Source organism: Dipodomys ordii, unplaced genomic scaffold, assembly GCF_000151885.1.
Source record: "Dipodomys ordii isolate 6190 unplaced genomic scaffold, Dord_2.0 Scaffold134, whole genome shotgun sequence".
Classification (NCBI taxonomy): Eukaryota; Metazoa; Chordata; class Mammalia; order Rodentia; family Heteromyidae; genus Dipodomys; species Dipodomys ordii.
Window position 1 is genome coordinate 2941220 of NW_012267350.1, and position 19538 is coordinate 2960757.

General features: G+C 40.2%; 1 protein-coding gene across 1 annotated transcript in view; it reads right to left on the minus strand.

Annotated features, from left to right (window-relative positions):
• Maoa (monoamine oxidase A) overlaps positions 1–9190 on the minus strand; it is a 64332-nt gene extending 55142 nt beyond the window's left edge. Inside the window, exon 1 of the mRNA XM_013030858.1 lies at positions 8473–9190. Within this exon, the coding sequence (XP_012886312.1) occupies positions 8473–8980 (508 nt within the window). The 5' untranslated portion in view covers positions 8981–9190. The remainder of the gene's footprint in view (positions 1–8472) is intronic.
• Between the last annotated feature and the right edge of the window lie 10348 nt (positions 9191–19538).

Below are 19538 nucleotides of genomic sequence, written 5' to 3' on the forward strand. Positions count from 1 at the left end.
TCATAGACTTAAGACACAAAATGTAGGTTTTCAGCCTAAATGTTTTGACTATTTTTGCCATGCTCTCTTCACAAATTGATCACTACTAACATTTAGTGATGGAACAAATCTTTAGTATTTTTTTAAAAACTGCATCTGTAATCTGCCCAGTAATCTGCCCAAATTACACTACAGGGACTGTGACACTGAAGAGGTTTCCACAATACTGGATGTTAGTCTGGTGCAGGGGAGGAAAGTTCGTGGGAAAAAATATGTGTTTTTGTAGTGAAAAAGGTCAAATAGCTTTCACCAAATTTTCAAAAGGATATATGGCCCAAAACCAGATCAAAACTATTAAATTTCTACATATTACTCTAAATTTGCTATTTTTAAACATATGTTTGTCACTTGAATATGATTATACCTAATAGAATGCCTCATATTTTTAATTTAAACATTCACAGAGCAAAAACAGTCCACGTAATAGTCTCATGTATAAACTACTGTCAAGCAAGTTACTAGATTTATCGCCAAGCTTCAAAGTAAGCAATAGTTAAAAGTTATTGCAGAACTATGGATAAACCATAGAGCAAGTTCAATGAAGTGGGTAATAAAAACATACTGTCCTGGAAGTCAATATTTTAGGAGTCCAGGATAAAATTTTGTTATTAAAACTTTTCTGGCAGTCGGTAATTTGTTTATAGCTCTAAGCTTCCGTATCTGTCCTTTTGAACTCTTACAGAAAGACATTCATTCTGTGATCCCTGGACATGGTTAATATGTACTTAACTCTCAAAGCTTATTATTTGGTTTTTAAGTTATTGACACTTTTACCTATTCAATCAATTAAATATTATTAATAATTCGCCTAGCAACTAGACAAGGCTTTTAAGAATCAGAGAACCCATAAAGAAGGTGTGAATGAGAACCCGAGAAGAGATGCAGGTGCTGATTTCATTTGGTGGAAGACGTCAGTTTGAAAGATGATGCAAACCATTTCCAGAATAAAGCATAGAAGAAAACAAGTTGAGGTTCTGGTCTAAAAAAGAAATCTGAAGATATAGACCTACATCAGATATAGTTTAACCCAACCTTTTATGTGACAAAACAACAGCTCAATGACTTTACATTTTCCTCATACACAACACTAGATGACAATATAGCATCAAACAGGTAATTTGAAGGAAAACACAAGTTGCTAGTGATATATATTTATTTATTTATTTATTTATAATATTGAGGAGGAGAATGTAGTCAAAATATGCAACGTACATCCTATGATATCAAGGCAACTGAGGGGAGGGGTTGGGTTGGAAGAGATGAGGGAGATTGATGAAAGGGGTGACATGTATCAAGATGCATTATACTTATAAACTTATTTGTTGAATGTGGGACTTCTTTGTACAACTACCTAAAACAATTTATAAATTAAAAAAATGAAAAGATACATATATATATATATATACACATATATAATCTGTCATAATAAAAGGTAACACCAGTGGCTCATGTCTATATTATTCTGAAGGCTGAAGCTCAAACCTGGAGGGTCATACTTTGAAGCCAGCTGGAGCAGAAAAGTCCATGAAACATGACCTCCAAAATAATCAATAAATAGGTATGGTTGAAGGTATGGCTCCAGTGTTAGAGCATAAGCCATGACTGAGCAAGCCAAATAGGTCCCCTCCCCCCCAAATTCTTGAGTTCTAGCCCCAATACCAGCACATGCAAGGCAGGAGGAATAATCGCACCAATCAACTTGTCTGAACTGAAAATAATAACCAAACCCTATCGCCAGGAAATCTATCCATCTCATACATGCAGGCATATTCCTTAGATAAGTATTTACTGGGTGATAGCACTTTCTAAAATATAGGACTGAGAATTTTTACAAGCCAAGAGTGATATAAAACTACATGTGATATAAAACTGAATGATAAGCTGGTGCTAGTGGCTTACGCCTGGTCAGGAGCTAAGATCTGAGGATCACGGTTCATAACCAGCCCTCGCAGTTAAGTCCATGAGACTCCTTATCTCCAATTAACCAACAGAAAACCAGAAGTGGCACTGTGACTCAACTGGTAGAGCACTCGCCTTTAGCTGAAGAGTTGAGGGACAGCACCCAGGCCCAGAGTTCAAGCCCCATGACCGACCAAAAAAAAAAAAAACCTGAATGATGTAAAACTGAATGTTATATAAAACTACTACAATAGAACCTCAGTTGTATAGGTATACCAATACAAATCTGGATATACCTAAATCCAAACACTGCAAAAATATTCATAAATTAAAATATATTTCTATGCTACAATTGCATAGAGTACATGATCCAATATTATTCAAGAGCTTCTACCATTATTTTTCTTCAGAATTGGTCTCTGTGATTCATAGAATAATATGACACTTAAATCTACCATTAAAACTCCTTTTTGATATTAGCTGAAGGTTATGTATAAATTCAAATCAATTAGCATTGAGTACAAGCTCAAATTGCCCATTAAATGTCAGATCCACCCAAAAGCCTATTTAATAAAGGTTTTATTTTTAAAATGAGAACTCAAATAAATGCAATTCTTATATTCTTTACTCGTCATTTTAAAAAAGGTTTATACAGTCAAGTAAAGGTAACCCAGTTTATTTTTAATAAAAATATGGAAAGCTGAGGCAAAGTAGTATTGTAAGAGACATAAAATTTATTCTCATTCTCAATGAACCTCAGAGCATCTAAATAACTAAGGCAACAAAAATGAGTGCCATTATTGTTAAATGGAAGCTTTTTTGAATCACTGCAAAACCATATAGGATGTGCTGCCAAGTTCTAAATGGTCATTGCAGAAATGATTCTTATGTGATACATTTCAGTAAAAAAAATAGAAATTGGGGTATCTTGGGCCTTCAATTGTTGTAACTTGGAATATTATTCTCGCAAAAAATAGTTTTTCTGTCTCAGATGCTGAGAAAAAAAATCAATCTCCATTGACCTCTGGGTAACTAGGAATTTCACTTCTCTTAGTGGAAAGGAACTGGGCTCAAGAACAAAAACAAGGGGGTATTCTACTACTCAGACTATTTAGCTTTTCCTAAATGACATTGGAATTTAATTATAAAAGCCAGTGCTATGATTAAGATGTTTTCACTGTGGTAACCATTCACAGTTCTTACAGGCATGAAAATCATAGGCAGACATGGCACAATGACTCATTTCAGTAGCTAGCATCAATGGGGACAGAAAGCAACTATTTTCCTCCCCTGGCCCTTCTAATATGGGTTAAATTAAGTATTGCTAAGGTCTAGCTTACGAACCTTATAATTATATTGGTGCTCCTCTGGTCTCTACTGTTGGGTTAAAATCCTGTTGCTTCTCCCAAGGTCCCAGTACTTTATTTTCATTCAGAACATTAATGATTATCTCACTATATTCGTGTTAATTATTTTCCCTCTGGATTACTGCTTCCAAGAGAATAAAGGCACCTTACAGGGTGTTACTCATCTTTATATCTCTCTTTCTTGTGAACTAGCCACTGCCTAGTATATAGTAGGGGTTCTAAAAAGTCTGCACAAGTCCAGGAACCAGGGTTACCTCTATTAATAATGAGTTGCTTAGAGGGATAAAGCAATCATCTTCTCTAGATGTGTTTAGAGCTGCACTCAGACTAAGGAGATACTGTCAGGAGGATTAAAATCTTAGGTGATTGACTATAATGCTTTTTAAAACCCCTTTGATCCAAACACTCTGAAATCCCAAACACATTCATGAAATACAATGTCCCAAAAGGGTGGGATTTTTTTCTCTTTTCCTTATTTCTATCTCTAAAGAGAGCCATTTTACAAACGCTCAGATAAGGGTGAATACTAAATCTCCCATCACTGGTTTTCTGTCATTTGCTCTATTAGTGGTAACTTGTGCATAAAACCTAGCATCTAAATGCAATGACTGGACCTCTGTCCTTTAAAATCAAATTTAAAAATAAGAGGAAAAAATAAGCATAAATTGCTAAGTAAAGATTACAAGCTCTACAAAGCAGAGAAAACAATGGAAGTCACAATGATGAAGGACAGGATCTTCACTCAGGCGTTATAAGATGAGGAAAGAAACACTTCCATGTAAAGATGAAACCAGAGAGAGCATGAAGGTACAAAGTAAACATAGTGTAGCACTAGAATAAGACCCAGTGTGACTAAAGCTCAAGTCCATATTGGGGAAAAGTGGGTAATCTAGTTTTTCAATGAAGTAGGAACAGATAATTAGGGTAAAGAGTGGGGGATGGGCTTGACAGTCTGATTAGAGGAGACCAGAATGCCTTGAGCATAGAAGAAACATGATGAAATAAGTATTTAAGGTAAACCAAATCCAGGAGAATAATGTACACAGGATGGATGTGAAAGGAGAACCACTTCTGCAGAGTTTGGTCACTAGGAAGAGGTCACTAGGAAGATGCTATAACCAGGGAGGCTTCAGGTTTCATAAGTCTGTCCTGAGGATGGGGGCAGAAGAGTGGTACTAGGGAGGCAGAAAAAGAATTAGTTCAAGACAGGAGCTATAGGCTCCGCTAAAAGGTACAGGAGGACTAGTGATGTATAAAGTGATGAGGCCTGTGTTAGATCTCCAGCACATTAAAAATAAATAAGGGGCGATATGTGGAAGATGAAAGAAAATGTTTCAAAAATGATGGAAAGGATAGTGGTGGCAATAAAAGTCAAAGCACTGAGGAAGAGAAGCTGGAGTGAAAAGCATGCTGAATCTGTAGTATTTAAGTGTAAACTATGCACAAGCAGATAAAGTATTAGACAGGAGTTTGGAGGAAGGATTCAAATTAGAGATGTCTAACTCAAATTACAGATTTCTACAGATAAGGAAACATTAAAGGCATAGTATGAGAGAGGGAAAGAATGACAACAACCCTAAAGTGATGAACAACAGAAACATGAGGTTATTTCAAAACTAGATGTCCACAACAATATAAGCTCCAGCCAGGTGTTATAAAAACCAATGCTATGGTTCAAAAAGCTGTGATCTGAGGATTAAGGTTTGGAGCCAGCAACTATCAGGAAAAAATGGAAGTTAAGAGTGATAGAGAGTTAGAGTACCACCATGAGAAAAAAAGCCAAGCAAGAACGTGAGGCCCAGAGTTCAAACCCCGGTATAGTAGGGTAAGGGGGAGGGGAGAAGAAACCATAAGCTAAATGGAAGGAATAAAAAAGGAACTATCAATGTAAGAATAAAAATTCAGTATCTTATAGTGTCAAAGAAAACATATTTTAAGAGTTTTATTATATTTATATATATATATATATATATATGATAGTAGATAGATGATGATGGCTAAGGGCCACAATATGTTAAAGAAGTCACTAACAATACAGAGTAAGGAAAGGGGAGACATGGTTCAAAAACAATTGTACTCACTACCAGTCTCATGTAACTGTAACCCCTTTGCATATCATCTTTACAATAATAATTAAAAATAAAAATAAATAAATTTGAAAATTTAAAAAAAGAAGCCACCAACAGCAGTGGATGTGTGGCTCAAGTGGTAGAGCATCAGCCTTGAACAGAAAAATCCTAGCAAGTGCACAAAGCCCTGAGTTCAAGCCCTACTACTAGTACACATGTGCACACACATGTGTGCACACATGTACACACACATATACACACACACACAAGACAAGCAAAAAAAAACCCCAGGCATTGGCTATAACAAAAATACCTAAAATTAGCAGGGTTGTGGAAACACCCTCTTGACTGCTAACAGTATATAAAATCATTTAATTGGCTGGAGATAGAAAAAAAAGGTTAATGGTTGTAAAATATTCTTTTAAACAAAATAACAAAAGGGGGATCTAGCAAGATACTGTTATTCTTTGTGCAAAAATAGTCCCAATTCTCTAAATGTAAATCAACTTTTGAGACATGATCTCACTAAGTAGTCAAGGTTGATCTCAAACATGATTTTCCTGCCTCAGTTTCACAGGCACTAGGATAATAGGTATGTCCCACAATGCCTACCATTGGATCAATTTTGAGTGTCATTTACTCTTTCAGGAGTTATATTGTAAGAATAATACTGAAGGTGCGAAATAGTGCCATTGAAATGTGCAAGCCTGGTAAAAGCTGTAGAAAATATCCAAAAACATTTAAAACTGTCACTGAGACAATTAAGTTCCCCATGGAGTATGAACACAAAGACAATATTCTATAAAGTTTCCAAGTATGCCTCTCAATTATTTATGAAACACCCAGCCTACACATAGGACCTAACATGAGGCAGACCTAAGTCTACTTTTATTTTAGTTACAAACTCTGAGAAAACATCACAGAAAACAATGTTTCTAGTAGTTTGGATATTAAAATCACTCAGATCTGAATGATAGAGATGGCATTTAGAGGAAGCCAAGTGCTTTTCTCAGTGTCACTGATGGTCTGGAAGCTGGCCTCTGGAATAGGGGTGTGAACTACTATGCAAGAATTTCCTCTATCCCCTTCAAATAAAAATTAACAATTAATAATGACTATGGGCACATACTAGTTTTGTGGGGCTTTACAAAATCTGGGTGCTGTCCTTAAGAAATATGACAGAAAGCCCAAGAGCTGGTGGCTTATACCTGTAATCCTAGCTTCTCAGGAGGTTAAAATCTGAGGATCTGCAGTTTGAAGTCAGCTGGGGCAGGAAAGTTTGAGATTCTTGTCAGCAACTAACTACACACACACACACACACACACACACACACACACACACGCACACATGCGCACATTCGCACGTGCACGCACGCACACACATACACACACACACACACACACACACGAAGACACAAGACAGCAAAATTGTGAATAAAGCACGAGAGGTTCAACAGCTGCCTTCTAAATCAGCTTCTGTTATTGACCAAGTATTAGAAATCAGGTATGGAAAAGGAGAAACAGCAGATAATGCAGATGTAAAACAAAAGACAAAACTCTGTATCAAAGAAAAGGACAAAAATAAAATCCCAGCTAAACCTCTGAATTGTATGGAAAAGACAGAAATCCTTATTCACACTATACATTACCATTATATTTATTTTCTAGTGATAAACTATCATGTCACTTCTAGAAGAGCTGCCTGGAAGGAATAGTTGTTTTTTTTTTTTAATACATCAGGCCATTTCATTGCAGGCAGTCACAAATATTTGTTGAGAAACAAGAGGAATATTCTTTTTCTTATTCTCCACTAGGATCTGTTTTTCTCTGAAGCTCCAGACTACAGGCTTGTTTTTGCTAGCACTGGCTAGAATTGTCAAAGCAATAATTTACACCAATCTATTATCTGGTTTTTAGGACTGTTTGCCCTTACAAGCAAGACAAAGCTATCTGTTTCCAAAAATTAATCTATAAACATGTTCAGAGTCTCCTCAAAGGGAATATTTAGAAAAATTATTACTGTGGGGGTAGCCTATTATCTTCCACCTTCCTAAATCAGATCCTGCAAGTATATCTTTGAAATTATTAACACTTCTTGGGGAAAGGGACAGGTTAGTGTAGAGTTCTAGCTATAACTGAAACACACATACATTTTAAAATTTTTAAACATTTCACCAATTATGATAACGTAAGTGGTAATTAAATACATCAATCTTGATGAGACTTTCTAGAAGATACTAAAAAGGCTCATATAGCCCTTATTTGGTCAGTTACAAACCCAAGCCAGGACCAGGGTATACAGTTGGAGCTCTTAGTAAAAGGAGAACATAACAGGACACTCCCTGACTTGCCCTTAGCTTTGGCTTCATAAAAGGATTCCCTTTGGGCAATAAATGCCCTGCACTTTGCTGCAAGTTCTGAAAAAAAATGACAAAGGTTAGAAATACATGCTCACTCCCTCTTTCCATTTTTTTAGCTACATTTTCCCTATAGAATTAAGCCTTTTGGTTCTTTTATCAACCCAATTTTCTAAGGAAAAGTGATTTAAAGAAGCACAGAATTAGATTAATCCTACTACCTCAATACAACAGAAATGCACAGGCTAATATTCTGCAAGGGAAAGCATGTACAATCCGGGAGGCAAACCAGCCACCTCAGGAACTAGGAGGGTCTTAAGTGGCAGAAAAATCGTTCAGCTTCTTCCCAGCTGAGTGATTTATCTCAGGAGAGTTACTCAAACTCCTTAGTTGCTTGGTTTTATAATTTCGTACCTACATCCTGGGACTGTTGAGCACTGAGGAAATCCACATAAAGTGCCAAATATAACTGCACAACAAGAACTAGTTAAGTATGCGCCTTTAACAGCAGCAGCAGTAGCAGTAAAAATTATTTTGCCTCCCTTCCCTAGTTCACACCACCAGTAAAACCGACCTAACCCTTCTTCCCATTTAGCAGAATCTGGGACCCCAGCCACTGTTACAATCTTGCTTGCATGCACCAATGAGATCCCCCAAACACTACAAAGACACTGCAAGTTCCCCACTCCGGGTTAACCAGAGTCCCTCAAGCCAAACCACCGGTTTAGGGTCCACACTAACCTGAGATACCGCCTCCAATCACGACTACGTCGAACATGTGGCCTGTAAGATTCGCCTTCTCCCGGTTCGCCATGCTTTGGTTGGGATGCTCCAGAGACGTGGGTATCCAAGTGCAAGTGCCGAATGTGAAGGTTGGAACGGACCTTTCTACTGACTCTTGCTGGGAGTCTGGGGGCGGAGCCGATCTTTCCACCCTTACCCGGGGAGAGCCTGGCCCAGAGGGCGGGGCAGCCCCTTGTGCTGACACTAGGGGAGCGCCTGGGGGCGGAGCTGATCTTTCTAGAGATACCCGGGGAAAGCTTGTCCCTAAGAATGATGTGGGCTCGTCTACAGACACTCGAGGGGTGTTAGTGGGTACAAAGGGAAATTGTATTGAACCCGATGGGGAGCTGGCTGGTGAGGGTATGAAGTACCCTACTCCTGTTGTTAGAGAATTACTGGGTGCAGGAGGTCCTGGAACTGACAGTTGAGAAAGAAAATAGGGTGCAGAAGAAACTGGTATGCTCATCCAAGGGTAGCTGGACAGATAGGGAGTGGTGTCTTGTGATGACACTCGGGGAGTATTACTGGGTGTAGGAGGTGTTGGTACCGACAGTTGGGAAGAATCTGGAGATCCCTGAAATCCTGATGAAACCAATACCCAGGGATAGCTGGACCTTGAAGAGATAGTAGGATCTTGGCCTGACCCTTGTGGGGTGCTGGCCACTGAGGAGGGGATAGAGCCTTGTAACGTCCCTTGGGGAGTGCTAAGTATAGAAGACAAGGAGGACCCGTGTACTGAAATTCGGGAGGACTCCAAGGGCTGGAAGGATTCCCCTGCCAATGACTGGAATACGCTAAGGTCAGGGGTAGAGGCATAAGTGGCAGGTGGGTGGCTAAGGCCTGGGGCGCTGAAGCCCCAGGAGCCAGTCTTGGCATCTGGGCCAACCACCTGCTCAGAACCGCTACTTAAATGAGAGGGCACACTAGAGACCCAGGACCCAGTCAATCCCCGGCTGGACACGTTTGACTGGGTGTTGGAAAGTGGGTGCGCGGGGGCGTGCCACTGAGACTGGGTGCTCCACTCGGAAGGGCTAGTCGAGGTAGCACCTGCGTTGGAGACAGGAGGCGGGGCCGTAGAGAGGGCCATGGCTGGAGCCACGGATGGCACCAGCGGCTGCCGCGGTGGCTGTAGCGGCTGCGGCGGCGTTAGAGCCGGTGACGGCGCTGGAACTGAGGCCGCAGAGGAGGCCAGAGCTGGTGGCGACGCCACAGCTGGTGGTGGCGACGCCAGAGGCGATGAAGCCGGTGATGGCGCCAGACCTGAGGCCGGCGCCGGGCTCGAGACTTTAGGAGCCGAACCCTGGATTTTGGTAATGAGTTCCCCCTCACGTCGCTTTCCGCGACGGCCGCCGCCGCCGCTGCTGCCGCCGATACCGACGCCGCTGCTGCTACCACTACCGCCGCCGCCGCTGCCGACGCTGCCGACGCTGCCGCCGCCACCACTGCCTCCACCACCACCGCCGCCGCCGCGACCGCCGCCGCCACGACCGCCGCCACGACCGCCGCCTTCGCTACCGCTTACGCTGCCGCTGCCTTCGCTTGAAGCGACCGGGAGCTTGGCACTCATGGTTCTTAAACTCGCGCCGCTACCTTTGACCCTCCCCTACCGACGCTTGCCTTAGGGCCCCAGCAGTTACCGTCCCGCACTCTGAGGCCCGGCCCAAACGCCCGGCCCACACAGAGGCGGGGAGATGAGGTGTTGGTAGGATCTGGCTCCGCCTTCCCGCCTGCTGCTGGCGCGCGCGCGCGTGCTCGCGAAGAGGCGTCTATCTGGTAGCTGCCGGGCGATACCACTGCTTGCGGGGGAGCGTTGCCCAGGTGTTGGTGAAAGAGGAGGTGCGGATGTGATCGGTGGATTATTCACCAGGTATTTTCACTATAACGATTTAATTTGAAGAGAAAGGGCTTCATCGTGATCAGGAGAAAAGCAAGAATTTGAAGAAAGAGACCTCATAGGTCTTGGCCGCGGGATCACTCTACCTCCACTTGGTCTGGTCTGTTGGTAACGTCACCTGAGTGCGCAGCAGCGCGTCCTCCAGAAGCGGAGGCAGGGCGGAAAAGTCACTGTCACGTGGGAAGGGGAGGGGCTCGGCAGTTTTTGGTTCCCGGGTTTTTCAAGCTGAGGTGCTTCAACCAATATCGAGCCAAGTATGCAAAAAAATTAACTTCGCCTGTACATATTAAGTGGAATTGCATTTTAAAAGTAAAAGCAAAGGATAGCCAAAGTGCCCAAACTGAAAAAGAAAACTTTCCCTTATTTTATTGGAAGCAGTATTTATGCTCCTAACCTTCTGGCTTTATCCCTGTTTGTGTGTGCAAGTCCTGAAACAGGACAGACTAGGGAAAATTAATCATGGTAAATGGCTGCCAGGAATTCAAAAAACTTAAGCTTAAAGCAAATGTAGGAGATATTCAATCATTCTACTTCCCTTAAAAGTAAGGCACCAAAACTATTTTAAGGGAAAACAAGGTAGGATAAATTAGGGGAAGTGAGACGTGGTGAAGGCAACTCAGAAACCAAAGTATTTAGAAACATAAAAGCATTATCGGCTTCTGAGACAGCCAGACTACTCCCTTATCTCAAGGATAAGCATCTGTTCCATAGCAGCCGGCATTCTTATCTGGAAGTAATGTCCAAAACATCCAGAAACTCTGAAAGTGTAACAGCAGGAGTGATTAAAGCAAAGATAAAATGCCAATCTTTGCACAACTTTGAAGTCAACCCCATTTATCATGTAAATACCCTTGATGCCAAACAGCTGTGTGTCTCCCTTTGAGAGCTCCGACACTCTAAAAGAGTGTGCCCCTGCCTTTCTGCTTGGCTATCTGCTTGCCTCTTTGCTTACTCACTCAAGTTCTGCCAAGTTTTCTCTTTTTTCTTTTTTTTTCTTTTCTTTTTTCTTTTTGCCAGTCCTGGGGCTTGACCTCAGGGCCTGGGCACTGTCCGTAAGTTTCTTTTGCTCAAGGCTAGCGCTCTACCACTTGAGCCACTGCTCCACTTCTGGTTTTTTCTCTTTATCCGTACTGAGGAAGGGAACCTAGGGCTTCATGCATGCAAGGCAAGCACTGTACCACTAAGCCACATTTCAAGCCTCTGCCAAGTTTGTATTTTTTAAAACGCGCCAGTTCTGGGTCTTGAACTCAGGGCCTGGGAACTATCCCTGAGATTTTTTGCTCAAGGTTAGTGCTCTACCATTTGAGCTACAGCTTCACTTTTAGCTTTTTGGTGATTAGTTGGAAATAAGTCTCACAGACTTTCCTACCCAGGCTGCCTTTGAACCATGATCCTCATAAACTCAGCCTCCTGAGCAGCTAGGATTATAGGTGTGAGCCACTGGTGCCTAGATGGGTTTTTTTTTTTTTTTGGTCAGTCATGGGGCCTGAACTCTGGGCCTGGGCACTGTCCCTCAACTCTTCAGCTCAAGGCTAGTGCTGTACCACTTGAGCCACAGCACCACTTCTGGCTTTTTCTGCTTATGTGATACTGAGGAATTGAACCCAGGGTCTCCTGCATGTGAGGCAAGCACTCTACCACTGAGCCACCTTCCCAGCCCCCCCATGGGTTTTTTAATGTGTGTTTTTTTCTTTGAAAGATGATTTGTATTCATAACCCGAGTTCTGGAATTGAAACCCCATTTTTACAAATACTTAATAAAAATAAATATTTTTAAAAGATTGAGGCTTGCTGTATTGCCTAGGGTGACCTTGCATTCTTTATCTCCATTGAGCTTCAGCCTCACTAGTAGCTGGGACTATAGGTATACTCCAGCATACCTGCTTCTGGAATGATTTCCATGCCTATTCCTTGGAGACAGGTTGCATAAACTGTGTTATGTCTACACAAGGAAATGAGATTGCCATTTAAAAATGAAGAATAAATGTATGACTCAAGTGGTAGACCACCAGCCTTGAGCAAAAATGCCAAGTAAGAGCAGGAGGCCCTGAGTTCAAGCTCCACCCACTACTACTACTACTACTACTACTACTACTACTACTACTACTACACACACACACCACATGTAAAAAATGAAGGTTTCAGATGGGCAAAGGGGCAGGGCAAAAGAGAATGTATCTATATATGAAGATGGCAGAAGGAATCTTACTGAAAGCTGTTAAATAATAGTGGGTGAGAATAGGTAAAGAGCAATAGAAAGGGCCATTTGTATTAAAATATAATATGCACATGTGAAATACAATGTTGAAACTTTATGGCCCAATTAATATACATAAAAAAGAATGATAGGAGAGTAAAACAAGCTCTATGGTAAGGAGGTTATTTGTTTGCATGTGTGAAAACTCAACAATGAAATCTGTTGAAATTGCTTTAAGAAGGGAGGAGAAAGTAAGGGAGAGTGACAATGTAAGGTTGATGTGGTGCAAGCCCCCTCTCGTACAACTAATGTATGCTAATACAATTTTTTAAATAAAGACTTCTATGAAGTAATATCAGTGAACTTCAAGATAGTCTCAAATGATAAAAATTAAGGTACGAAAGGACATAAGTGTTATACTTTTATATATGTGAGTGTTTCTTCCTGTAAGAAAATTCTTTAATTTTCAAAATATAGGAAAGATAGGCCTAGGATAAATATAGGAAAATAAATGAGTGAGAATGGTATGCAAGGAGTAGGGATGGCAGTTAGATTTTTCTAGGAGTTCTTTTTTTCAGATATTGAGGTTTGAACTCAGGGCCATGAGCTTGTTTGGCTAGCTTGCTCACAGCTGGCATTCTATCACTTGAGCCTTCACCAGCAGCAGATCACAAAACAGACCAAACAGCTGGACAACAGCTGTTCTCTGTAATTCCCCCAAGGAAGACATTAGAATCTGTGCAAAGAAGAAAAGATTCCCATGAAATGTGTGGAAACTAGGCTAGGTTTGCAGCCTGATGCCCCATAGGAGCCAATAACTTGGAATAATTCCACAGTTATAGTTTCCAGGTTTCGGCTTATGGGATCACATGAACAGTGACTATGCTAAAGGAAGTCCAAAGTTATGACTGCCTCAATAGCTTATAATGTATTTATAGTGTCTACAAGTCCAAGTATTATATGCCAATCAGAAGTTACATTTTTGCCATAAGGAATGTCTCCCAATAATGTTGGAACATTTTGAGCACCAAAAAGAATAATTGCAGGGCACTGGTGGCTCATACCTGTAATCATAGCTACTCAGAAGGCTGAGATCAGGCCCTTAGTTCAAGCTCCATGACAGACAAAAAACAAAATTAATCTAGGCATGATGGAATACACCTGTAATGCTGGCACTCAGGAGGATGAGGCTAGAGGATTGGGAGTTTGAGTCCAACCTGGTCTATACAATAGCCAGGTTAGGCTAAATAGTGAGACTGTCTCAAAATCATTGATATTAATTAATAAAACATTAATAAAAATTCATCAGTCCATGATGTTACGCCAAAATAAATAAGTTAATAAAACATACAGAGAAAGGGATTAAAGTGGAAAACTCTTCTTTATAGAAAAAATATCCCGTATAAATACTAGAAGGAATTATTTTAAACCTACCACTTTAATCAGTGCAGGCAAGGATATCAGCAGTTGCTGAACACATTGAGTGAAACATTGTTGGAAAACAGTTTATTCATAAGATAGCCAAGTTTTGATCTGCTCCACAGATTACTTTATTAACTATAAGAGGAAAAGCCATTGTTTCACAGATTTGGCATCTGGCAGTCACCACCAGAACAGAAAGATTGAACTTCAGATCACTAGTCATCACTAATCTCATATGAATTGTTCTTTGATGTGAAGCAGTACATACAAAAACTCAATTATGCTTACCAAAACTGTTTAACTTGAATCCAATCACGAGGAAACAACAAACAAATCTCAGAATTGGATTTTACAAAACAACTTGCCTAGATCATTTTTTAAAGTCAATGTTTTAAAAAATATAATAAAAAAGGTAGGAGGAGTGATAAAAATCTCATGGGCTTTCCTGCCTGGTCTGGCTTTGAGCAGTTGTTCCAAAGTAGCTAGGATTACTGATGTGAGCCACCAGTGAGTGTCTGGCTTGTATGTTTTACTTTTTAAATACATGTTGGCTGCTTGATTTTTTTTGTAGATGGCATATATTATTATGTCATCAGCTTATACATATATATATATATACTGATATATATATATATACTATATATATAGTACTTATATTTTTGTACTTTGTGTGAGATTCACAGTATCCAGAGAAAAGATAAACAAAAATAAAACTAAGTCCTTGGTTTTTATTTACTTTAACCAGAGGTTTCCAAACTATATACTTGTGTATCAACTGGAACAAAATCCAAAACTAAATTAATTTGTATAATTTCTTTCCATTTCCATAACTACCTTGTGTAGAGTCCTTATAAAATGTTTAATATATATTATTTTATTTTATTTTTATTGTAAAAATAGTGTTACAGTTACATGAGTAAGGTAATGAGTACATTTCCTGTCGAGCATTGTTACCCCTCCCCTTGTTTTTCCCCTACAATACCTTCCCTCCCGACCTCCCCAACTCCTTCATCCCCTCCACCCCAAGTTGTAAAGTTCATTGTTCATTCTCAAGGTAGTGTCTTGTACATCTCATTGTTACAATTGTAACCACTCTCTACATTCAATTTTTCAAGTTGTTCCCAGTATGTTTTTTTGATTTGATATTTAATTGAATCATTTCACAGAAAATATTAGTAAACTATCCTTCCATGAAGTAGGGTCTTTTATTAATTGCTCTTTGATTTTTTTTTCACTTCAAAGGAAGTGTCCTGGCTATTTGAATATGCTCACAAGCTGAATACATCCACTACAATGGAACTTCTAGAAATGAAGAGCAAAATCCTTCATTTGCACAACCGGAAACAATTGTGAATTCTCTGTCTGATATTGTCAATTCCAAGGTTTGTATTATTGTCCACTGCTTTATTACTTTCTGAAATAAAAGCTAAAAGCATGAATGCCAAAAAAAAGGTAGGAGGACTGAATAAGATGGGGACCAGATGTTGGCAAGATGGTGGGGGGAGATGAGGTAGGGAGTTTACATCAGTAATCCTAGCTACTTGGCAGACAATGACAGGATTGTAGTTCAAGTGCAGGCAGAGCAAAAAAAACTCCCCAGACTCCAGTTCAACCATAGCTGAGCGAAGTGATACATGCCTATCATCCTAACTACTGGATTATCTGATATTCACAGGTTCAAAGGCTGATTGAGGCAAAAGCAAAACTTTGCCTCAAAACTAACCAGACCAAAAAGTGATAGAGGCACACCTCAAGTGGTAGAGTGTCTGCTTACCAAACAGGAAGCCCTGAGTTCAAACCCTAGGACTTGCTACAAAAGTGGGAGGAGGGGTCAGGAATATAGCAAAGTAGTATAACACTTGCCTAGTGTGTGCAATGGCCTAGATTTCATCCCCAGTACTGCAAAAAAAAGTAATAATGGCCGAGGGCTGGTCGCCCACACGTGCAATCCTAACCAGTCAGGAAGTAAAATCTGTGGATCAAAGCTAGCCCTGGCAAGAATGTCTGTGAGACTCATCTCCATTGAACCACCAGAAAACTGGAAGTTGAGTTGTGGTTCAAGGTGGTAGAGCACTAGCCTTGAGCACAAACACCCCAAGTTCAATCCCCATCACTGATCAAGAAAAAAGGTAAGTAATAATAAAAGAATCAAAATCCTAGCTGAAGACTGTGTGAAACTTGATTGGATTCTGGGCTGGAGAACTCAAAAGTGACAATTGAAGAAATTTCAATGTAGATGACATCACCAGTTAGTACTCAGTTGCCCCAGGTGCTAGTAGTACTATACGTGGAGGAGGAGTTCTTATTCTTAGGTGAATTATCATGTGTGTTTCAATGTATTTTCATATAATTCTTGTAAAAACTAATGGAAGTGTGGCTATATACAAAACAATTGGTGAATCTATATGAAAGGATGTTGGTGTTAAAATCTTTCAACTGTTCAGCAAGTTTGAAGCTGTGATAGCATTAATTGTTGGGGAAAACAGTTTAGAAGAAAACATATTTGAGCCAAATTCCTTACCAGAGTAAATTATTAATTATGATGATGAAAGAACTTGATCCTCTTTCAAACAAATTGCAAGTTTTGTCTCTGAAAGGAACTTGTGGGCATCCTCCAGTGGTGGTGCATGTCTGAAATCCTAACACAGAAGAAGTTAGGGCAGGAGAATCACGAGTTCAAGGCCAGCCTGGGCTACATAGCAAGATTTCTCTCTCTCTCTCTCTCTCTCTCACACACACACACACATTCTGAAGGCTTGCTTATGAAAATAACTTAGAAAGCTGATTAAATAACCTAGTGACCACTGGCTAGCAATATAGAGCTAACTATACCAAAGTAGCAGTCAATGTATTCTGAGAACATACTGAATTCCAAAGGAAAAGTAGACTACATATAATAAATTGGAAGACATTAGGAGTATGGCAAAGAAGAAATAATGGAAGCCAGCGGCACATACTTGTAATCCCAGTACTTGAGAGACTGAAGTGCTAATAACACTTGAATTTAGGAGTTTGAGAAATACCTTGTCTGAGAGAAAGAGAGACAGAGATAGGAACAGAAAGAAAGGGTCAGTGAGACAAAGACAAAGGGAGAGACATCGATGCAAAGAGGCAGAAACAGAGAGGGAGAGACAGTGACACACACACACACACACACACACACACAGAACTTGGCTTAAACAGAGACAGACAGACAGACAAGACTGCCAGTTTTTTCCTCTCAGAGTAAAGACAAAATTTTTATCCCTCCCTTGCAGCTATGTGTGACAATAGGTATGGTCAACAGATTGGAAATGTCATGTGAAACCCTCAGGAAGTTTTCTTGAAGAGAAGGACTAGCCCTTGTTATTTCCTTCCTCTTTTCCTGCTACTTGGAATATAGACATGAAGGCTAGGACTCATGTTACTATATGAGACTATGAGATGGAAGGAGGCTAGTAGAGTTTGTGCGTCTGTAGATTTCTTTTACATGAGTGAAGCATTTTAAAGTCATTATTTGTGGATTTTAATCACAACATCTGAACTTAATCTTGTTATATAATTCTTCTTTTTCTTTTTCTTTTAATGGTACAGGAATAACTCAATACCTCTCCCTTGTTAGACAAGTGGTCTATTATTTGAACTGTTCCCATAGCCTTTTTTATGCTTTAGTTATTTTTCAGGTAAAGTCTCAAGTTCTTGCCAGGGGTTGTCTTCAGGCTATGATCCTCCTACCTATACCTCTGCTTAGCTCAGACCACAGGTTTGTACTGTCAGCTTCTGCTCATTGATTGAAATTAGAAGTTTTACTTCATTTTTGCCAGGCCTGACCTTGAATGGTGATCCCTCAGATCTCTGTCTTCCAAAGAGCTGAGATTACAGGTATATGCCACTAGGCCTAGCTGACATAGTTCTTTTCATATGCAAAGTAAATGTGTGCCCTTCTCAAGAAGGACACTTTCACCCTATCCAGCTCACCTCACCATGGATTGAAGTTCTCATTTTCTGTTTCCCTTCTCCACTCTTTGGTGTAGGATTAGGATAAGGACAGGTGGAGGAGACTTGCAAATGTCCAATGCCTTTTTTCCCAGTGCTAAAGTTGGAATTTGGGGCCTCATACAAGCTAGTCAAGCATTCTTTCACGTAGCTACATGCCAAGCCTTATTTCTGTGTCAATTGAAGGTGAATTGTCCTTAGGTTATGAGTCGGCAGAAGTAGGGGAAGGGGGAATCCACAAAGACAGCTTCTCCTTTAAGTCCCTTTTATTCAGCTCTCTGGTTGTGGTAAAAGAAAGCTCACTTTCCCCATCATCTTGCCATTCTGCTTGAGTGTTTTCTTTGCTGTCTCTTTTTCATTTTGCTCATGCTGTTTCTCTAATTTCCAGGAAAGGAAAAGCTGACATACACACATCTTAGCATTTTCATTTAACAACATAAAAAGCTACAATTGACTATGGATGCTTTTATTGTGCCTTTATTTAATCTACAGTATAGACTGGAAGAGCAAAATTGTTCCCTAATGTATCAACAATAGTGAAATGGACAGGAAACTATCAGAATAAGATCCATTGTAGCAAGGAACCCCACTGGTTACTATGGTGATTAAGTAGTGATGGAACCATTGAGATATGATGCATGTGAACCAGACTGAATTTTCAGAAACATATCCCATGCACAAGAAACACAGATGTATGTGGGTGAGTTCCTTAACAAATGACAGAGAACTTGAGTTCCAAGAGGTAGGGTGATGAGATGGTAGATACCTCATCTCAGCCACCAAGGGGTTCAAGGTAGTTTCTAGCCTCAGATTATCAGAGCTACTGGCCCTTTAAAGAAGTTGTTGCTTGACAGGACAGAGGATCAGGGCAAGGTAATGCTTTCCAAGCACATCATCATCACTTCTTTCCCAGACTTCTGTTCAGTAATGATATTAAATCAAGCCTTTGGGTAATTTTTTAAATGCTGGCTCTGGCTGTCTACATCAATAGCCCAAACAGGAACCTTGTTTACTCTTTTCTTCATTAAATGGACAAAAGTCAGAGAATCCTCTGAATCATGTGGCTCTAGGCAATTTTAAATCCATGCTCTTCTTTAAATCAAGCCTTTAACTTTCAATATTTCAAGACACAGTTTGAGCAACAAGAAGGAGTTTTTAAAGCAACACAAAATAAGCCAAGCAGTGCTTTCCTTGGAGCTGAGAAGCAATTAAGTTCAAATTAGCCTCACTTAAGCAAGACTGTAGCTCCAGGCGTCCCCATTGCCTGGGACTAGGAAGGCCAAGTGAAATAGGAAGGTAAACAAACAATTATCTAACACAATTTGATCAATATGGCAAACAAAACCTTCCTTAAAAGCATCCTCTGAAGAGAGACTGGAATTATAAGCCAGATAACTGCCTTCAATTTCCTCAACTTGTTTTTATATAAATACCATTCCAAAGGGCAGATGGCCTATGCTGGTTCTTCTCCATTTCTCCCTCTTGCATGTTGTCTGCCCTTCTCTGCCTTGACTGCTCTGACCCCCATGGGATGGT